Source organism: Sciurus carolinensis, chromosome 8, assembly GCF_902686445.1.
Source record: "Sciurus carolinensis chromosome 8, mSciCar1.2, whole genome shotgun sequence".
In the NCBI taxonomy this organism is placed as follows: domain Eukaryota; kingdom Metazoa; phylum Chordata; class Mammalia; order Rodentia; family Sciuridae; genus Sciurus; species Sciurus carolinensis.
Genome location: NC_062220.1, coordinates 7,477,608 through 7,497,687, shown reverse-complemented (window position 1 = coordinate 7,497,687; position 20,080 = coordinate 7,477,608). Strand labels below are relative to the sequence as shown.

Genomic DNA, 20,080 nt, shown 5'->3' with positions numbered 1-20,080 from the left:
TTCCTCCCTGGAAGGCTGGAAATTCAATCCAAACTCTTTTCCAGGGTCCCAGGCTCAGCATCAGGGATTCTGAACCATGCTAACTCTAGAGATTGATGGACAAACCAGAGTATCAGTTTAACCATTTCCAGGGGTGGACTGACATTCCCATCAGTCTAAGCACATGTTGTCTCCCAGCAGCTACATGGAAACCTGACTTAGCAGTCAGCAGCCTGGTGAGCATAGACATGGAAAGAGGGGTGAGGGCTATGGGCTGTTTAATGGCTTCAGTGCCCTATGTCCTGATATGTCTGGCTCCACAATAATGACACATTTCTTTCTTAAGTCTGACAGCAAGTGTTTATTGGCCTGAGAGAAGGCAGTACTATGGCTGATTAGTCTCTTCAGGCTGGCCCATTCTTCCTTAAGATTTGTTGATGATTTAATCAAGATCCTGTCAATCTGGTTGCCCTGGAAATCATACCTTCTCTTTGAGATGACTTTTCATGTCCTTACTCTCTGATTCACTACTTAGTCATTCAAAAGCATTTGGGAGCACTTCTAAGAAAAATAAGTGGCAGACACAACATGGAAAGACATTTTTGTGGAAGAGACAGAGAAGCAAATGAAAAAATATGAGGTTATTTCAGAGAGCGATAGATGCTGGGTGCAATTTCCAGCAGGGTGAGGTGATTGAGTTTGGGGATGGAGGAGAGAGTTGGGCTGTAGTCAGTGTAGATAGGGAAGACCTCTTTGAGGAAGTGGAATCTGAGCTCAGCCCTTCCTGTGAAGGAGCCAGTCTAGTGAAACAAATTTTCTGATGATCTTAAGACTTTACTTCTCAGAGGAAGCACTTCGTGCCTGCCATTAGAAGTTCATTTCAGTCTCACTCATGTCTCTAGAGAGACAACATGGTGTAAATTAGGTAAATACATTTGTAGTAGTGTTGCTGGTATTGGGCTTTGGATATATGGCGATGAAATGTTAACGTGGCCATGTTTTCCAAGCCCAAACTCAGAACACACCATCCAACACACATGCAACTGGAGGACTGCAAGTCTATCTTGGATTTTCCAAGGCATATGATGAACATAATTAATAGGCTACAATGGGCGGACGTGGGCCCTTGACCCCTCACTGTTGCTATAGAAATGTGGTTCTAGTATCTAAAAAGCCAGGTGACAGGTGAGATTTTAGTATAAGACCACCTGCCATTTGGGACCATATCTCTTTTCCCCAAGTAGGTTACATGTTCCTCTCTAGGAGAAAAGTCCGAGTTTTATGCATTTTTCAATCCCGGAAAGCATTTAACAAAGTGCTGGCACCCAAAAGACACGCAAAGGCCCGCGGGTCCGCCTTAAGCTCGGAACGTGTGCTTGACCTCAAGGTCCGAGCCGGCTGGCCGGGCCGCGCCGCGCCGCGCCGCCGGGGGTTCCTCGCTGCCGTTCGCCCTCCGGCCGCAGGGGGCGCGATGGGAACCCGCGCGGCGGGCGGGCGGGCGGCTGAGGCCCGTCTTGGCGGGCAGGCCGGCTCCCAGAGTGCCCCTCGCGTCAACACGGCGGCGGCTTCCCGGAGCGTCCGGGCGCTGGCGGACTGGCGCGCAGCTCGACGGCTCTCAGGCGGCCCGGCTGTTGAGCGGCGACCGGCGCCATGGCGGAGGCAGCGCCTGCTCGGGTGAGAGACTCCCCGCGGCCGCCAGGGCGCTCGGGCGGCGGAGCCCGTCGGGCGGGTCGGCGTCGCGGGCTGCGGCCGGCCGGGCGAGTGCGGACCGCCCGGCTGGGACCCGCCGCGGGGCCCCGGCACCAGCTCCCTCTGCGGCCGCCCGGAGACTCGGCGCCGGCGCCCAGAAACTTCGACGAGGCTGGCTTCGGAGTTGTCCCTGTGTCCACAGTTTCGGTTTCGTGCCCTGAGAGACCCGGTGCCCGCGGCCACGGCGAGCTCTCCCCGGCTCCGGAGACCCCGGGCGCGTTACCCGCCACCCGCGCCCTCCGCCCGGCGTTCCGCCGTCCCTCCTGCCGCGCTCGTGCAACTTAGTGCGCTGGGCTGCAGCCACCGGTCTCGGCCAGGCGGGTTTGCCTTTGGTCGGGGCCAGTGTCACTCAGAGTAGTGCCGGGTGGGTTCGTGAAGGAGTCGGAGCCCGGTCCTGCCCTGCCGCTGGGAGCCGCCCCTCTTCCAGGAATGTCAGGGATGGAGCTGCGAGGAGTTGGGTGTGGAGTCCGGAAACTGGATGGGGTGCTGACTGAGCGCTCAGGTGCCCAGCGCAGGCGACTTTAGGCAACTCGTTTGGCCCTCTGGGTCTCCGTTGCAAGTGTTGGGTTAGTTGCTAGATGCTCTCTAGGTTCCTTCTGGCGCTGACATTCTGCGTGCTGCTCTAGAGTAGTGGTGGCTCAGTGGCACCGCGGGGGCTTTCCCGTGGGAAGGGCAGATGGGATGCATTGGGTCTTAGCGCAGCTGTTGTGGGTCCACAAGCCCTTTCAGAAGCCTGTGAGGTCTTCGGTGAGAATGGAGCGCTAAGAAGAGCCTGCGGTGAACGCCTTACCTGCGCAGGGTGCACTAGATTGATTCTCGCAGGAAGTGGACAGGAAGGGAGGATTTGGAACACTTAGCACAGGTTTGCTTTCCAGACCAGATTAGTACTCCAGTGGGGCAGGAGGACCTTGCTCCTTACTGGTCATTCTAGGGTTACTTACGTGTCATCGACAGACCTAGTGGAGAGGAAGCCTTAAAGATCCGCCAAAATCTCAAACCTGGCTTTAAATAGCTTATGGATTTGCCATAGAACAAATTGTTCTTGAGTATGTTTCTGTTCTCAGACGTTATCTCTTCAGATGAGGATCCTGTATCTCTAGTCCAAGTAGGTGCCTTGATGAAAACAACTAAAAAATGCTAAGAAAAAGACTGATATTGATGTATTTGAAATGTATGATACTGCAAAAAGTAAGTGAAAGAGGGAACACTTTCAGAGGTAAGCAGAGTTCTGAGGCCAACATTGAGGGCATTTTCTGAACATTAATTTTTGGTATTTCATGACCTCAAGGGACCTAGAAATTAGAAGACAAAACTCAGAGCATGAGATAGAGAAGCCTCCTGTTCCAACTCCATAAAGTTGAGACTTCAAAGGGCAATATTCTAAGGGTGAATTAAATGTAAACTTTCCCTTAGGTGATTGCAAAAAAAAAAAAAAAGATAAATCTTGACCTTGAGGGATGGGTGTGGGGTTTCCCTTGAGAATTTATGGTGATCCTCTTGTGGGCTTGTTGCTTGAATTCATACTTTCTCAGTAGTTCAAGAAATCCCAAGCCAAACATTTAAAAAGAATTCTCAATTGCTTTTCAGAAACAAACTCAAATCTTTTCTAAAGGAATCTACTTTTAACTTAGACTTTAACTAATTCTAATGGATAAAATTCTAAGAAGTATGAGATTACAATTTAAAAAAATTACCAACCAAGCAAGGAGAAGAAAAGCCAGTGAAAATAATGGTCAACAAATTAGATCAGAGATGTCACATACTAGAGGTATTAGACACAGAATATGAAATAACTGTGCTAATATGTTTAAAGATAAAGAGTGGCAAATATGAATAAGGGTCAAGAGACTAAATATAACCAGATTTGAAAAAGAATAAAATAGAAATTATTTAAAAAATATTTTTAGTTGTAGATGGATATAATTATTTTATTTTATGTATGTATGTATGTATGTATGCTTGTATATAGTGCTGAGGATCCAACCCAGTGCCTCACATGTGCTAGGCAAGTGCTCTACCACTGAGCCACGACCCCGGCTCTATAATTAAAACTTTAAAGTCAGTGGAAAGCCTTCCTTAGCGACACACTGATAGTCAACTGAATGGCAAAGGTGAAGAAATTATCAAGAAAGCAATGCAGAGTAAGTAAAAGAAAAGGAAAATGTGAAAAGAAGATAAGAGATAAGAAAAAAATGGAATGAGAAAATCTAACATTCATCTAACCGGAACTAGAAGGAAATCACTTGCATGCACACACTCGCCATCACTCAGACTTTCTCTCTGAGTACTAGAGGCCATATGTGATGAGTGGCTAATGACTGATGATATAGTAGGATTGACAAATGCCAATACATAGAAACAGTGATCTACCATCAATCAGAATCGATAAAGAAAAATCTCTGCCTAGACACATACTAGTAAAAAGTACAAAATACAAGTCAGAGAGAGTTCTTATAAGCCACTAGAGAAATAAAACAGATTACTTTCAAATGAACAATAGTAAGTCAAGGGGAGACAGCCTCTCAACAGCAATATGTAAGTCTGGTAACAGTAGAATGATATTGTCAGTAGGCTGAAAGAAAAATAATTGTGATTTGAGAATTTTATACTCAACAAAAATATCTTTCAAAAACAAGGGGCTGGGGATATAGCTCAGTTGGTAAAGTGCTTGCCTTACAAGCACAGGGCCCTGGGTTCGATCCCCAGCACCAAAAAAAAAAAAAAAAAAAAAAAAAAAAAAAAATCAAAAACAAGGGTAAAATATTTTCAGATAAATTAAAATTTAACGATTTGCTAGCAGTACCTTTTCGTTAAGGAAATTCTAAAGGATATACTTCAGGTAAAAGGAAAATTATCCCAAATGGAAATTCTGAAAATTGAAAAAAACTGTGATTATCCTTGAAAATGAGTAAATCTAAATAAATTTTGACTGAATAAAGCTAATCATTTTTTGTAGAGTTAAAGGGAATTAGAACACATTACAGCATTGATATAGATGTTTGAAAGAGATGATTAGAATTCAAGTATTTAAAGGTCTTTATAAGTGTGCTCCCTATAATTTCAAGGCCAATTGTTAAATACTAGAAATTGACTATATAACTTAGAAGTGGGAATAATAGAATAAGAAAATAATTATTTAAAAAAAAGAAAGAAGATGAAAGGTGAGATCAATAGCATAAAAAGGTAAATCGACAATCACAATAAATATAAATGAACTAAATGTTCTTGTTAAAAGGCAGAGATTGTCAGAATGGGGGGAAAATCTAAGTATGATTTATAAGAGGTACAACTAAAAGATAAGTTTATAGACAAAGTGAATTTAAAAGGATGTGAAAACAATGTACCACGCCAAAACTAATGAAAAGTTGACTTAATTACATATTAATATTGCTAGAGAAGGCTACTACTATTTTTATAATGGTAAAAGACTCAATTCCCCATGTGGAAATCAAGCTTTGTGCTGTACATGTATATGAATTTTAATTGAAATTAAAAGACAAATACTTTAAAGACAAAACTATAAAGAGCTTAGGACACAATATTATAAAATTTAAGTTGTTTTTTTTTTTTTTTTTTAACCTCAGACACAAAAGGTGAAACCATAAAAAAGACACGGGTAAAACATAACTACATTAAAGTCAAGGACTTTTAATCAAAAGACAATAAAGAGGTGGGCACGGTGGTACATGCCTGTAATCCCAGCAACTCCAGAGGCTAAGGCAGGAGGATCTTGAGTTCAAAGCCAACCTCTGCAAAAGTGAGGTGCTAAGCAACTCAGTGAGACTGTGTCTCTAAATAAAATACAAAATAGGGCTAGGGGTGTTGCTCAGTAGTTGAGTACCCTGAGTTCAATCCCCTATACTACCCCCCCGCCCCCCGACCCCCGCCAAAAAAGATAATAAAGAGTAAGCTGGGCATGGTGATGCATGCTTGTAATCCCAGTGATTTGGGAGGTTGAGGCAGGAGGTAGCAGGTTCAAGGCCAACCTCAGCAACTTCATAAAACCCTGTCTGGTAATAAAAAGGACCGGAGGTGTGTAGCTTTGTGGTAAAGTGTCCCTAAGTTCAATCCCCAGTAACACACACACACACACACAAAAGTAAAACCCCTAAAAGCACAAACAAGAGAAAATTTGTAACATATCTCTGCTGAAGATTAGTTTGAAGAATTAATGAAGAAATTGAGACAATAAGGAAAAATCAGCCCAAAAGATAAATGGATAAAATACTTGAGCAGGTAATTCACTGAAGGGGAAATCTTAATAACTAGTACATATAAAGATGTAACATTTGGCATTATCTACTTAAGTTCAGGATGTATATATACTCTGTGATAGAAATACTTCTTTCTAGAACTCTAAGGAAACACTTGCTCATGTGTGTCACCTAGGACCTGGGACCCAACACCCATGTGTAGTCTTGTTCATCATAGCACTGTTGTAATGACAGAAACAAAGATTAGTAATGGAATGGAAAAATAAACAGTATTATACAATGAATATTATACAGCAGTGAAAATCAATCATAACCACATGTCGTAACAATATTCCCAGGAGTTGTAGGAGAGTGATTCAATTTAAAGTCCTAAAGCATACAAAATTCAAGAATAAGTTGTTTGGAAACAAATGTGATAAAAACATAGAAAAAGGCAATTAGTAGAAAAAAGATAAAATCAAGGATAGTTTATAGAGTAACACAAAAGACATTAAAGGGAAAAAATATATATATATGTAACTGAATGGTGATTATGTGAGTGTCACTACTTTTGTGAGTGTGTGTGTGTGAGTGGTACTGGGGATTGAACCCAGGAGTGCTCTACTCTACCACTGTACATCCTTAGCTCTTTGGGTTTTTATTTTTTTCTCCACATTTTAAAAACTAGTACATTATAGTTGTACATAATGGTGGGATTTATTCTTACGCTTTAGTATGTATAAACAATATGACAAGTTAATTTGGCCAGCATCCCTCTCCACCTTCCACCCTTTGGTCCCTTTCCTCTATTGATCTGCCTTTGATTTTCATGAGATCTGCCCCATCTTTCTTTTCCTTTTCCCCTCTTTCTTTTCCTCATCCCTTGGTCCCTTTCCTCTGCTGATGTCCCTTTGCTTTTCATGTGATCACCCCTACATACACACCTTTCTTTTTCTTTTCCTTTTTACTCTCTAGCTTCCATATATGAGAGAAAACATATGATCCTTGACCTGCGTTTGGCTAATTGCACTCAACATATGGTCTCAAGTTCTGTCCATTTTCCTGTAGATGACAATTCCATTTTTCTTTATGGATGAATAAACTCCACTGTGTATATATGCATACACCACATTTTATTTATCCATTCATCTGTTGATAGATACCTAGGCTGGTTCCACAGTTTGGCTATTGTGAATTATTCTGCTATAAACATGGGTATGCATATGTCACTGTAGCACGATAACTAATTTTTTAGGATAAGTACCAAGGAATGGTATAGCTGGGTCATGTGGTGATTCCCTGCCTAATCTTTTGAGGAACCTGCACACTGATTTCTGTAGTGGTTGTTCTAACTTACAATCCCATGTAAAAGTGCTCTTCTTCTCCACATCCTCTCCAGTATTTATTGTTGTTTGTATTCTTGATGACTGCCATTCTGACTGGTATGACATGACATCGCAGTGTAGTTTTGATTTGCATTTCCCTAATTGCTAATGATGTTGAACATTTTTCGTATATTTGTGGGTCATTTGTATTTGAGAAGTGCCTGTTTAAGTCATTTACCCATTTATTAATCAGGTTAGTTGTTCTTTTGCTGTTAAGTTTTTCGAGTTTGTTATATATATTTTAGATATTAGTTCTATGTCAGAAGAATAGTTAGCTAGCAAAGATTTTCTTGTATCCCGAAAGTTCTCTCTTCACATTCTTAATTGTTTCCTTGCTGCACAGAAACTTTAATGTGATGCCATCCCATTTATCTTGACATTATTTCCTGAGCTTTAAGAGTTCTATTGAGAAAGTTGTTGCCTGTGCCTTTATACTGGAGTGTTGACCCTGTGTTTTCTTGTAGGAGTTGCATAGTTTCTGGTCTAATTCCAAGGTCTTTGATCCATTTTGAGTTGATTTTTTGTGCAGGGTGAAAGATAGGAATCCAGTTTTATTCTACATATGGATAACCAGCTTTCCCAGCACCATTTGTTAAAGAGACTTCTTTTCTCCAGTGCATGCATGTTCTTGGCACCTTTGTCAAGGGGAAGGTGACTGTAGATGTGTGGATTTGTCTCTGTGTCTTCTATTCTGTGTCATTGGTCTGTGAGTCTGGTTTTACGCCAGTACCATGCAGTTTAAATATAATTTGAAGTCAGGTATTGTTATGGCTCTTGTCTTGCCTTGTGGCTTAGAATTGCTTTGGTTTTTTATTCTTCCAAATGAATTTTAGGACTGTCTTATTAGTTCTGTGAAGAATATTGTTTGTATTTTTATGTGGCTTGCATTGAATTTGTGTATTGCTTTTTCTTGTTGTTCTAATTAGTTATACATGACGGCAGAATACTTTTCGACTCTTCGTACACAAATGGAGCATAGCTTTTAAAAAATTTCTCTGGTTGTACATGATGCAGTCACACCATTCCTGCATTCATACCTGTACATAGGGTAATAACGTCCACCTCATTCCACCAGCTTTCTCAACCCCTGCCCCCACCCCTCCCCTCACTTCCCTCTTTTGATAGTATTGCCATTTTAGCAATATTAATCCTGTCTGTCCATGAGCATGCCCAGCCCCTTGTTTGAATTTTATTTTGAGACAGGGTCTTAGTAAGTTGCACTAAGCTGCTGAGGCTGTCCTGGAACTTGCAGTCCTCCTGCCTCAGCCTGCCAAGCACTGGGAATACAGGTGTGTGTCACTGCACCTGACTGTTGTCACTATTTTATACAGTCAGTTTTAAACTATTTAATATTAAAATTAATAGTATCTCTTAGTTGGGAAAGATTTTAGATATCACCTAGTTCAACTTAACTATCACTTTAAAATGTTATTTGCTTTGCATTCACTCAAGACAACTGCAGTTTTCTTAACAATAGGAACTCTTGAGATGTTTGGTAATGTTTTGGACCATAACATGTCAGTTGTTTGATATTCAAAGGCAGGACTGGGCCAGAAAATCCAGAAGCATGGTCAGCATAAATGTACTTTTTGTATTTTCATTGCCTTCAGAAATACTCTTACATATTGAACTTAAAAAAATTACAAAAGAATACATGTTTATTAAAAAGTCAAAGCAGCCGGGCGTGGTGGTGCACCCCTGTAGTTCCAGCAGCTTGGGAGGCTAAGGCAGAAGGATAGCAAGTTCAAAGCCGGCCTCAGCAACTTTGTGAGGCTGTTTCTTAATAAAATATAAAAAGGGACTAGGGATGTGGCTCAGTGGTTAAGTGCCCCTGGATTCAATCCCTGGTATCCAAAAAAAGAAAAAGAAAGAGTCAAACAGGCAGTAACTTTCAATGAAAGAGTAAAATCCATTTCTCTCAACTCCATGAAGGTGCAACCCTGTTAACAAGTGCATGTTGACTATTTTTCTAAACTTTTCTGTGTGCTGAAATAAACATACATCAATGTTTTCTCTTTAGGAAAATGAGATGATAATAACTATTTTCTTAAAAGTTGATCTTTTAACCTTATCAATGTGTGTTTCTTTTTCTTTTTCTTCGTACCAGGGATTGAACCCAGGGGTGCTTAACCACTGACCTACATCCCCAGCCTTTTTTTTTTTTTTATTTTGAGACAGAGTCTTGCTAAGTTACTGAGGCTGGCTTTGAACTCGTGATCCTCCTTCCTTAGCTTTCCAAGCCACTAGGATTACAGGCATGTGCCACTGCACCTAGCCCTCAGTGTGTTTTCTAAACCATACATACACATCTAACCCATTTCTTTAATGGTTATATAATACCATCTTGGGCTGTGCCATAATTTATGTAACCATTCCCTTATTAACAGATGTCTAAGTTATTTCCAGGTTTTGACTGTTCCAAAGAGTCTTAACCAGTAATTATCTTCATGTGTATGTCATTAAGTACTGTTTCTTTTTGTAAGCTATATTCCCTGAGTGGTATTGCTAGGTGACTTTTCTGAGGTCTTCACTAAGGTGGTTTGTAGTATTTTTAATGACTTCCAGGAGGATCATGAAAGTATCAGCTCTGTTATTCCTTTTCCATGTTTGTCATCTGATGGATGAAAAATGGTTGCATTTGATTATATTCACATTAACTGCTAAGGCTGTTGTTTTTTCATTTGTTAATTGATTGTCTGCATTTCCACTTTATAGTTCTGCAGTTTTATTTTTGGATGCAGGTTCTCTCCACTTCATATCCTGTTCACAGTATCTCCTCTGTTTTTAGATTTTGTTTTTGGTATCTTTTATGACAGCTAACATTTTCTCCTACCTGGATGTTTTAAGTCTTGTTTATTGATATACAGTAAAATTCACTCTCTGCATATAGTTTAATGAGCTTTGATAAATATTTAGACATCAGATTACTAAGATGTAAAATATTTCCATCATTCCAGAAATTTCCCTCCTGTTCCTTTATAATCTGTCTTCTCCCATTTCTGGCCCCTGGCAACCACTGATCTTTCTGTCCAATAGTTTTGCCTTTTTTTTTTTTCCTGTGGTGCTAGGGATTGAACCCAGAGCCTTTGCGAGGCAGGCAATATCCCCAGCCCTTTGCCTTTTCTTGAATGGCATCTAAATGGAGTACAGGACATAGCCTTTTGTGTCTGACTTCTTGGACTTAGCATGTGGTAATATTAGGTCAGTAGTTTGTTCTTTTTAATTGTTGAGAACTAGTCTAGGGCTGTGGTAACAACGTACTGACTCAAACTGGCTTACACAACAGAAGTGTCGTCTACACTTCTGAAACCAAAGTGTATGTCGGACTGATTCCTTGTGAGATCTGTGCCACTCCCCTAGCTTCTGGTGACCCCAGGCATTTTTACCGGCTCATCTTCCTGTGTGTATCTTCATATAATTGCCCTTCTTTGTGTCTATGTCCAGAGTTCCCCAAATTTATAAGGATACTAGTCATTGGATTAAGACCCATCATAATGATCTCATTGTAGCTTGATTTCCTCCAGAAAGACCCTTTTATCAAACGAGATAACATTCTGAGATAGTGAGGGTTCAGGTTATTTATTTTTTATTTATTTTTTACTTTTAGTTATAGATGAACACAATATATTTTATTTTATTTTACTTTATGTGGTGTTGAAGATTGAACTCGGTGCCTCACACGTGGGAGGCAAGTGTTCCACCACAGAGTTACAACCCCAGCCCTCCAGCGTCTTTTTGACCAGACAGTTCAACCCATAATATGGATGAGTGAACCACAATTTGTTAATCCATGTGTCAGTTGATGGACATTTGAATTTTCCATTATGCTAGATAATTCAGAATGGAAGAAAATAAGAAACTTTTATTATGTGGAAGAGGAGGGGTTTATTCCTCCTCTTAGACCCTTACCTACCCCCTGTCTGGAAGAAGTACTAACAAGCAACGAGGTGGTGAATGAATGGTGGCCACGGGGGGGAAAGATGAGCCTCCAAAAAACCAGTCACTCAGAAGCTTACAGAAGCAAAACAAATGTGATGAGGTTAATTTATTCAACCTAATGTTTTGTTTCACTTGAATTTATAACTTACATTGAAATCTTCTTTAAATCTTTTTAGGGGGATTTGTAAGCTTTTTGTCTGTGTGTTCTATGATGAATAGCTGAAATAGGTCTTGATCAAACTCAAGTGTTCTCTTCTTTGCCAGTCAGTTTCATTTTATCCCTCTTTTCTCCAGACTGTGACTCCTCCCCCCAGCAGTTCTTTTAGAGAAATTTCTTCTTGGTGTCTTGGTCTCATTGTCCTCCAGACCAGGTTAGAGAAGCAGCCTTAGATAAAGTGTGCCACATGAAAGAGTAGCAAGCTTTGGGGGCTTAGGACTGAAGTGAAAATGGAGTAGGACAGTGGGGTGAGAGGGCAGCTTCAGAAAGACTTCCCCAGTGTTGGTTTTAGAAATTTTGAGCTTCAGCCAAAATTTCAGGGATGATCATAAAAATGAGGATTATAAGGAAAATGTCAGCAGGCTTAGTCAATCATTTCAGCAAATGTTTATTAAGGATTTATTTGTGTTATTTCACCTTATCAACTACTAGCATACAATAAGGATTGCGTTAGGTCTTGTATGCCCTGCTAAGGAATTTTCTCTTATCATAGGGAGCCATTGAAAGGTTTGCTTGATCAACTATTGATGTCTGGCAGGAATGTAGAGCCAGAATGGATGTAAATGACATCATTTATCGTATAGTCCCAAACATAAAGTAGAAAGAAATTGGTTTTAAAAAATGAACTCTAATATAGGAAAGTCTCATAAAATATGCTATGTGTAAAATACAGGCATCAAAATATGTACTATGATTTTTATTTTTTTGAAAAAAAAAGAAAAGGTGAAAAAAACTTACATACATAATCTACATAAGTTCACACGGTTTATATAATTTTTCTATGGTATTCTCCAAAGTCATTACAATATACACATTTTCAACATCAGAATTAAAAAGTGCATACATACAAAAAAAAGCCAGGTGTGGTGGTACATGCCTAGAATCCCAGCAACTTCGGAGGCTGAGGTAGAAGAATCACAAGTTTGAGGCCAACCTTCGCAACTTGGTGAGACAATGTCTCAAAAAGGACTAGGAATGTAGTTTGGTGGTAAAGTGCCCCAAGTGCCCCCAGGTTCAATGTTCAGTAACAAAATAAAGTAAGAGAAAAAGAAAGAAAGGAGGGAAGGGGGGGGAGAGGAAAGAAAAGAAAGAAAGTAGGCAGCTCTGAGTCCTTCTAGACTTGGACGTTGCTTTCTGTACTTGATGCTTGGAATAGCATTGTCTGACTGACCCTGTATCTTTGGTCCTTTAGCATAGACGAAAACGGCGCTCTGCACCTTTAACAACTTCAACACCTTCACAAGCAACAGAAAAAAGCTCGTATTTTCAGACCACAGAGATCTCACTCTGGACAGTGGTGGCTGCTATTCAGTCTGTGGAGAAGAAGATGGAGTCCCAGGCTGCCCGGCTACAGAGCCTGGAGGGACGTACCGGGACAACTGAGAAGAAGCTGGCCGACTGTGAGAAGACAGCCGTGGAGTTCAGCAACCAGCTGGAGGGCAAGTGGGCCGTGCTGGGGACCCTGCTGCAGGAGTATGGGCTGCTGCAGCGGCGGCTGGAGAACGTGGAGAACCTGCTGCGCACCAGGAGCTCCTGGGTGCTGCGGCTGCCACCTGGCAGCAAGGGCGAGGCCCCCAAGGTACACAGAGGATTGAGTTAGGCAAGAAGCGGAGCCCAGCTCTCTACTGGTCATGATTTTGAATTGCTGGCTTGTCCGTCATGACTTGGAGGTTCTCATTGTGTGTCATTTGTGGTTTCAGGTGTCCAGGTCACTTGAGAATGATGGTGTGTGTTTCTCTGAGCAGGAGTGGGAGAACCTGGAGGACTGGCAGAAGGAGCTCTACAGGAACGTCATGGAGAGCAACTATGAGACGCTGGTCTCTCTGAGTGAGTAGCAGTAGTAGAATTCCAGTTTCCCCCTGGAATTCTCTCACACGCCTGATGGCTCCTGGCCAGCGGCTTGTGCCTCTGACTACGCCTGTATCTCCGGTTGACTTGGGATCCTCTGTTGGCCTGTGCCGGGAGAAGAAGTGGGCATCTCCAGGTCCTCTCAGCTACAAAATCTTAGGAAAAGTCTCAGTGTTGTACCTTTAATATTTCTTCTCTGCAGTTACACAGCCACTTCTTGAGAATATTTACTACTTCCATGGTAATATTTCTGGGGTTTCTCATGTTGTTTTTAATAGTTAAGACTGTTCAATTAGAATTCTTACATTACGGGGCTGGGGATATAGCTCAGTGGGTAGAGTGCTTGCCTTGCAAGCATAAGGCCCTGGGTTCAATCCCCAGCACCACAAAAGAATTCTTACGTGGGCTGGGGAGATAGCTCAGTTGGTAGAGTGCTTGCCTTGCAAGCACAAGGCCGTGGGTTCAATCCCCAGCACCCAAAAAAAAAAAAAATTCTTACATTACCTGGGATGAGTGATGCAGCACAAGCTGACCAAAACCTTTTTCTTGGAGTTTGGCTGGAGTCCTAGCCAGTCATTTTGGTCTCAGTGTATATTTCATATAGAAGTGCTGCTTAATGTGTATAAATATTTATGTCCAACATACTATTACATAACTAATATATTTTGTTTGGTAAATAAAATCTTTTAAAATGTAGGCCCATGTGTCCAACATGAAGATGCCTCAAATCTAGCGTTCAGTATTCCTAATTAAGTCCTACCTATGCTCATTGCTCTAGGCTTTAATGATCTACAGTAAGCTGGGGTAAAAATGAACTGAATTCAAGAATGTAGTACTTTCAAATATCTTGATTCTTAACCCCTTTTTTGTACTTTATTATTCACTATATTTCTATCACATGACTTTGCTCTTTCATAATGTAGGATAAATTGTTTGCATGTTTGGAGTCTCATAGTGTCTGCTAACCAAAAATTACAGAATGTGTCAAGAAAAAATATATTTTTTAATTGGGAAAAAAAAAAAAAAAAGTAGGCCCATGGAGGAGTAGGTAACCAGTGTGGCTAGACCAGAGTGAGTGGGGAGGGAAGTAGCAGTGGGCCAGAGAGGTGACTGTGTGACCTTAGCTGGGTCATGTGCTCTCCTCAAGGCACTCTCCTTGTCTGTCACCTGGCAGTGCCTCAGCAAGGATGAGATTATATGCCTTGAAAGGCCCTTTGACGAGGCCTTAGCCATGCATGTGGGGAGGTGGTCTGCTGGGTGAACTGCAGGGGCTTTGCAGCCTGGCAGCCCTCATGGAGGAGCAGTGGTGGCAGCAGCTAGCTGAATTGGTGACCAATTAGCTGGCGGTTAGCTGGCCAGAATTGTCTAATTGTCCCAGAGCGCTTGAGAGAGTGACAATAATAGTAAGTAGCCTTTGAATCTTTTGAAGTTTTAGTATCTGCTCTCTGCCAGTGGTCCCTGTGTTCATCAGTGAACTTTTACTCTCTCCTGAACTCAACTCTGCCATTTCCAACCTAGAGGTCCTTGGCCAGCCAGAGGGAGAAGCGGACTTGGGTACAGAAATGCTGGGTGACCTGGAGGAGGAAGGCCCTGGTGGTACCCACCCTGGTGGTGCCCGCCCTGGTGAGTGGCTCTGGAATGTTTTATCCTGTCCCCCTCACTTCCCAAGCAAGTGTCTCTGCAGCTTATAGGGTGCTTTCCCACTGCTGAACTGCCAAACACTGACTGACTCTCAGTAACTTCATCTGCCATATATTGGTTCTAGACACCTTCATGATTGCCATTATGGCAGTCATACGTCTGGCTTTACTCCTACCAGTCTGTGGATTCTTAAGACTACACATCACATTTCTTCATGCCCTACAGGATAGAGGCTGTAATAGGTTCTCATAAGAATATGATACAGAGAGGCAGGTCAGAGCATCAGGAGGGAAGGAAATATAGGAAAGGTATTTGTAAGCAGGGTATTTGGGCAGAATATGCAGAAAGGACAGAGCTGGACACAAAACTTTTAAGCTGTAGGTCTAGTGTATTTTTCTTTAATTATTCAAATTTGTTATTTTAACACTCTCCTAAATTAATGTGTTTGTTGAAGTATATTTTGTCATTTTTCACAGGGATGAAATATCAGTTTGTAGACAAGTTTGGAGAGCTACCTTTTATAACATTGTTCTCTTGAGAATAATGTATTAGATTTCCAGTTACTTGTCTATACATAAATACAGGTTTAGGTTTTAATAATTCTTGGAATTTAGTTACATCTTCTTTCAGATTGCCCTAATTCATTTGTTTCCCTGGGACTTTGATTTGAGCCCTTCTGAATTCTCAGATACTTGTTCAACTCTGAAGAGGCCAGAGGTGCTAGAATGTGATCTTTTTCTCGGTCTTCTTTCTTTGCAGCGGATGGGGCTATGGTCAAGCAGGAGTTGCTGTACAAGCAGGAGGGCTCTGTGGGCCTCCCTGGCACATTCTCAGGTGCTGCTGAAGAGCAGGCTTTCCTGGGCCCAGAGCATTTTGAGCTCTGGGATGGTCAGGGTGGACCTGTTCTCTTGGAGTCAGGCCCTGGGGACTCTAATCTCGAGGATCCTACTGAGGAGAGTACAGATCTGACCAGTGACAGAATTCTGGGCTGCTCCACAAAGCAGAAATCCCACAGGCAGGTCCAGCTGGGTCAGGAATGTGGGCAGGGCCTGAAGCTGAAAAAGGACACTTCTGGTTCCTATGAATGTTCTGAGTGTGAGATCAGTTTCCGCTACAAGCAGCAACTGGCCACACATCTGCAGAGCCACTCGGGGTGGGAGTCTTTCCCCACCACAGAGCCAGAGGAGAGCCTCAGGCCCAGGCCACGGCTGAAACCACCGGCCAAGAAGGCAAAGCTGCATCAGTGTGAGGTGTGCCAAAGGAGCTTCAGCTGCAAGGTGAACCTCATCACTCACCAGCGCTGCCACCTTCAGGAGGGGCCTAGTGCTAGCCCGCGCGTCCAGGAGAGGTTCTCACCCAACAGCCTGGTTGCCCTGCCTGGCCACATCCCTTGGAGGAAAAGCCGGAGTTCGCTAATCTGTGGGTACTGTGGTAAGAGCTTCAGCCACCCGTCTGACCTAGTGCGGCACCAGCGCATCCACACCGGCGAGCGGCCCTACAGCTGCCCCGAGTGTGAGAAGAGCTTTGTCCAGAAGCAGCACCTCCTGCAGCACCAGAAGATCCACCAGCGGGAGCGGGGTGGACTGACCCTGGACCCTGGAAGGCCCAATGGCCTTCTTTAAGGGTGCCAACCCCTCGCTGTCCGGGGGCAGAGGGGCGTGGCATTGGTCCCCCCGGAAAAGACACTGTGTGCAGTCAGGGACTAACTTCTTCCTGAGGGCCATTGCTTCTGATTTGCCTTCCCTTGACCAAGTGCCAGGCCGAGCCCCAAGGCTGTCCTGAAAACCACATGGAAGAGGAGTCTTAGGGCCTGGCCTTTCTCAGCCATCTTGACCCTTGCCATTGGGTGTGCTCTCTCTTTGGCTCAGTTAAATCTGGTTTTCCCATCCATCTGATACTTGGGGGCTGGTGGTGGCATTGTGACCCCACATGGATTGGTGGCTGGTTCCAGGGCCAATCCCAGCAGTGCACGTCTTCCCATGGGTTAAGTTGGGCTCCAGGCAAGCAGGTACAGGAGGAGTTTGGTGAAGAGTAACCCTTCACTTCCTCTTTTTTTGTAGTCTCTTTATTAATAACAAGTAGAAGGAATAATTTAAATGAACCCTGCTCTGAAGATCCTTTTTTGGAGTTAGATTCTAGTTGATTTAAAAACTATATATAGCCTGACACTTTTTTTTTTAAAATTTCAAGAGTTGTAGAAGTTGTTCCTAACATGGGGACTGGGCCTACCCCCTCTAAGAGGGAATAGTTTATGGGGCCGTTTTAGCTCAGCCACACTTAGGTCAGAGAGCGGGGACACAGTGCTGGGCTCCCTCTAGTGGGTGTGCTTGGCCTTCTCAATTGGGGCTAATGGTCTTAGAAGGACCAAGAGGAAAGGAGTAGGAGAGGGAGCCCCTGAAGCCCCTGCTGGATTCCTGTGAAGGAGTGGGAAGTAGGGTTCTGGTCCTGGGAGTGTCGGTGTCTTAAATACCCCTCTCAAGCCCTGACCCTGCTGTGTTCGTGCAGCCTCCCGGGTGGAAGACTACTCCGTTTCTCGAAGTGTTCCAGTGGTTATTTGAGTTTGCACCTATTAGTTGTTACTTGAGGTTGTTCACATTACACTTCCAAATTCTGTCCCAGAGATGGGAAAAAGCACACAGATGCTTGTCTCGGGAGTACTGACCACCTGCCCTACTGTCGTTTGTGGGGATGGCAGTGGGCTCCTGAGTCATATGTGAATGTCCCCTTGGATGGTTTACAGTTGCCTAGAATAAAAAAAATTAAAAAAAAAAACAACAAAAACTCACATCTGATGTTTTTCTCCATTTGTCAAAATGCTTTCCTGGAGCCAAGGTGGAAGAGGTGCCTGACCTAGAGCAGTAGCAGCCCTGAAGGCACAGCATGACCTGCATTTTTACTTAAACCTAGGACAGACAAGAAGAGGGTGTGGCTGAGACTAGCCCAGGGACCCTAGCTCCCGTGTGGAGACGACACCGTCTGGGAGGTGGTAGACAGGTAGGTGAATTTTGGCGGGTATCACGGGAGCACTTGGCAGCTGTTAGAAACCTTTACACTCCAGATGGCCACTGTCCCATCCTTGATCATTCTCATGTTCCAGTTATTGAGTGGTTTAATGTGGCCAGCTTCCTGCCTAGAAGTGGAAAAAATATAAAGTATAAAACACAGTCCTGTTTCTCCAACAAATTCAAGTCTCCCCTGGGGCAGGGACATAATTATGTCAAACAGTTGGGCTACTAGTAACATTCATTGAGCACTTATGCATGAGGCACTCTTTTAAGTTCTTTTTATAAAAACTAGTTCTCATACAGCCTGGAGTGGTATGATTTCACTGTTTCACTTAAGAGATGTGGGAGGAGACTTGAGCAGTGTGGTGTGGCAGTGGGGACGTCAGTGCAGACCATGTGCTTCAGAGCCCACGCTTGTCCAGGTGCTGTTGGTTAAGCTTATGCAGTGTCAAGACTGGATTCCAAGTCCCTGATACCACAACTGTGGTCTCCACATCAGCAGCACTGGCTCCCCGGGAACTTGGTGGAAATGCGAATCAGCATTTTAACAAGAGCTCCAGGTGACAAATGTACATAGGGCACTGTCCTAAGTCACAACAAATTAACTAACCTCTTGTCTGCTTCAACTGTCCTGCATTGAAAGCCTGCTTAGGGAGGCACTGAGAAGAAAACAGGAAATGGATTGAAGCTTAGGGAGAACTGAGCTGGAAAGACTATAGGGTGACAAATGCCAGACATCCCTAACCTAATCCATCTGTCTCCTCTCCTCCTGTTCCCATAGTTAAGGTCCTAATGGTCCTCACCTGAGCTACTTGGTAACCAAACTAGTCTGTTCCTCACATGTTCCTGCTACCAGTTATTGTTCTAGAGCACAGCTGGATGTGGACTTTCCTCAGAACCCTGCGATGGCATTCACCAGCTACTGATAGAGATGTTTTGGTATAGAACTGGCAGCTTCCACAGCCTACCCACCCTGTGTTTCTTCCCTTCCCCGCTCAGTGTGCTTCTGCCAGCTTGGGCTTCCCATCTTATTGAATAAGCCCTGCTTTCTCTCTCACCAATGCCCTTGGTGAACTAAACACTATTTGGTTTTTACTGTTGATGAAGGATTATGGAAAGTAGTACTCCTGTAAGACAGCTCCCCAAGAAAGTGGAGGGACGGTGTAGCTCCAGAAGTGGGAGGGGAAACAAACATTAAACCTTTCCCAGTGCCTTCCTGATAACAATGGGCCCTAAAGGAAAGGGCGGATATAGAATGTCAGCCCCTAAACCTTGGGTTTTCCCCATTGACCTGGTAGTCCTGAATGACAAGGGGCAAAATTTGAATACTCATTGGAGTCTGGCTTTTTTGTTTTTGTGGTGCTGGGGATTGAACCCAGGGCTTTGTGTTTGCAAGGCAAGCACGCTACCAACTGAGCCATATCCCCAGCCCCTGGGTCTGGCTTTAACCTGTACAACTATCCCCTGATGGTCAAAGCTGCACGTATACAATGATCCCATCACCCTCCTGGTACCCTATAAAACCAGAATCTCCTCTCTATCTGTGAAGGAATAAAGGCTTCTCTGGATCCATGGAGGTCTGCTTCCCATCCATTTACGTGTACAGTTGGCACATTAGCCCCTTCTGGGGATGCTTCCTCGTCCGTTTCTTAAATCGTGTGTGTGTGTGTGTGTGTGTGTGTGTGTGTGTGCGTGTGTGTGTGTATATACACCTGTTTATATATTTTTTAACATATATATATATATATATATATATATATATATGGCACCTGTTATCTAGACAGTTTTAAATACTTAGGTGAACAAAACAACTTGGCCATAGTTGAGTTTGTGCTGTGTTAAAATCAGGTTTCTTCCTCTCCTGCCCCTTTGTACAGCTCTGTCCTCTACTAGACATTCCATTCTGCCTTAGATTTGTGCACTCCTGAATACCATCTGCGGTATTTTACAAGAGAAAAGAATAAATCAGGTCTTGCTTTGGAGCTTTATGCTATTAAGAGAAGCTAATGCAAGGTTGAGAATATGTCAAGTGAGGCAAAGGGCTATAGGAATTCAGGACAACTGGGTAGGGGCATTGGGGGAGACTGCAAGTAGTGACTATTGACAATGCACATATTTGTGGAG

The 20,080-nt window shown here is 43.2% G+C and overlaps 1 protein-coding gene across 3 annotated transcripts; it reads left to right on the top strand.

Annotated features, from left to right (window-relative positions):
* The first annotated feature begins 1,522 nt into the window (after positions 1–1,522).
* On the top strand, positions 1,523–19,484 carry Znf212 (zinc finger protein 212). 3 transcript variants are annotated; one of them, XM_047560567.1, is made up of 6 exons: positions 1,523–1,653; positions 12,655–13,041; positions 13,163–13,289; positions 14,829–14,933; positions 15,711–16,382; positions 17,859–19,484. In XM_047560567.1, the coding sequence occupies exons 1-6, from the start codon at positions 1,630–1,632 to the stop codon at positions 17,882–17,884; spliced, it is 1,341 nt and encodes a 446-aa protein (XP_047416523.1). In that variant the 5' UTR covers positions 1,523–1,629; the 3' UTR covers positions 17,885–19,484. The 3 variants fall into 3 exon arrangements, with proteins under 3 accessions (XP_047416523.1, XP_047416524.1, XP_047416522.1); XM_047560568.1 differs by having other exon boundaries at positions 17,784–19,484; XM_047560566.1 differs by lacking the exon at positions 17,859–19,484 and having other exon boundaries at positions 15,711–17,766.
* Positions 19,485–20,080: the final 596 nt, after the last annotated feature.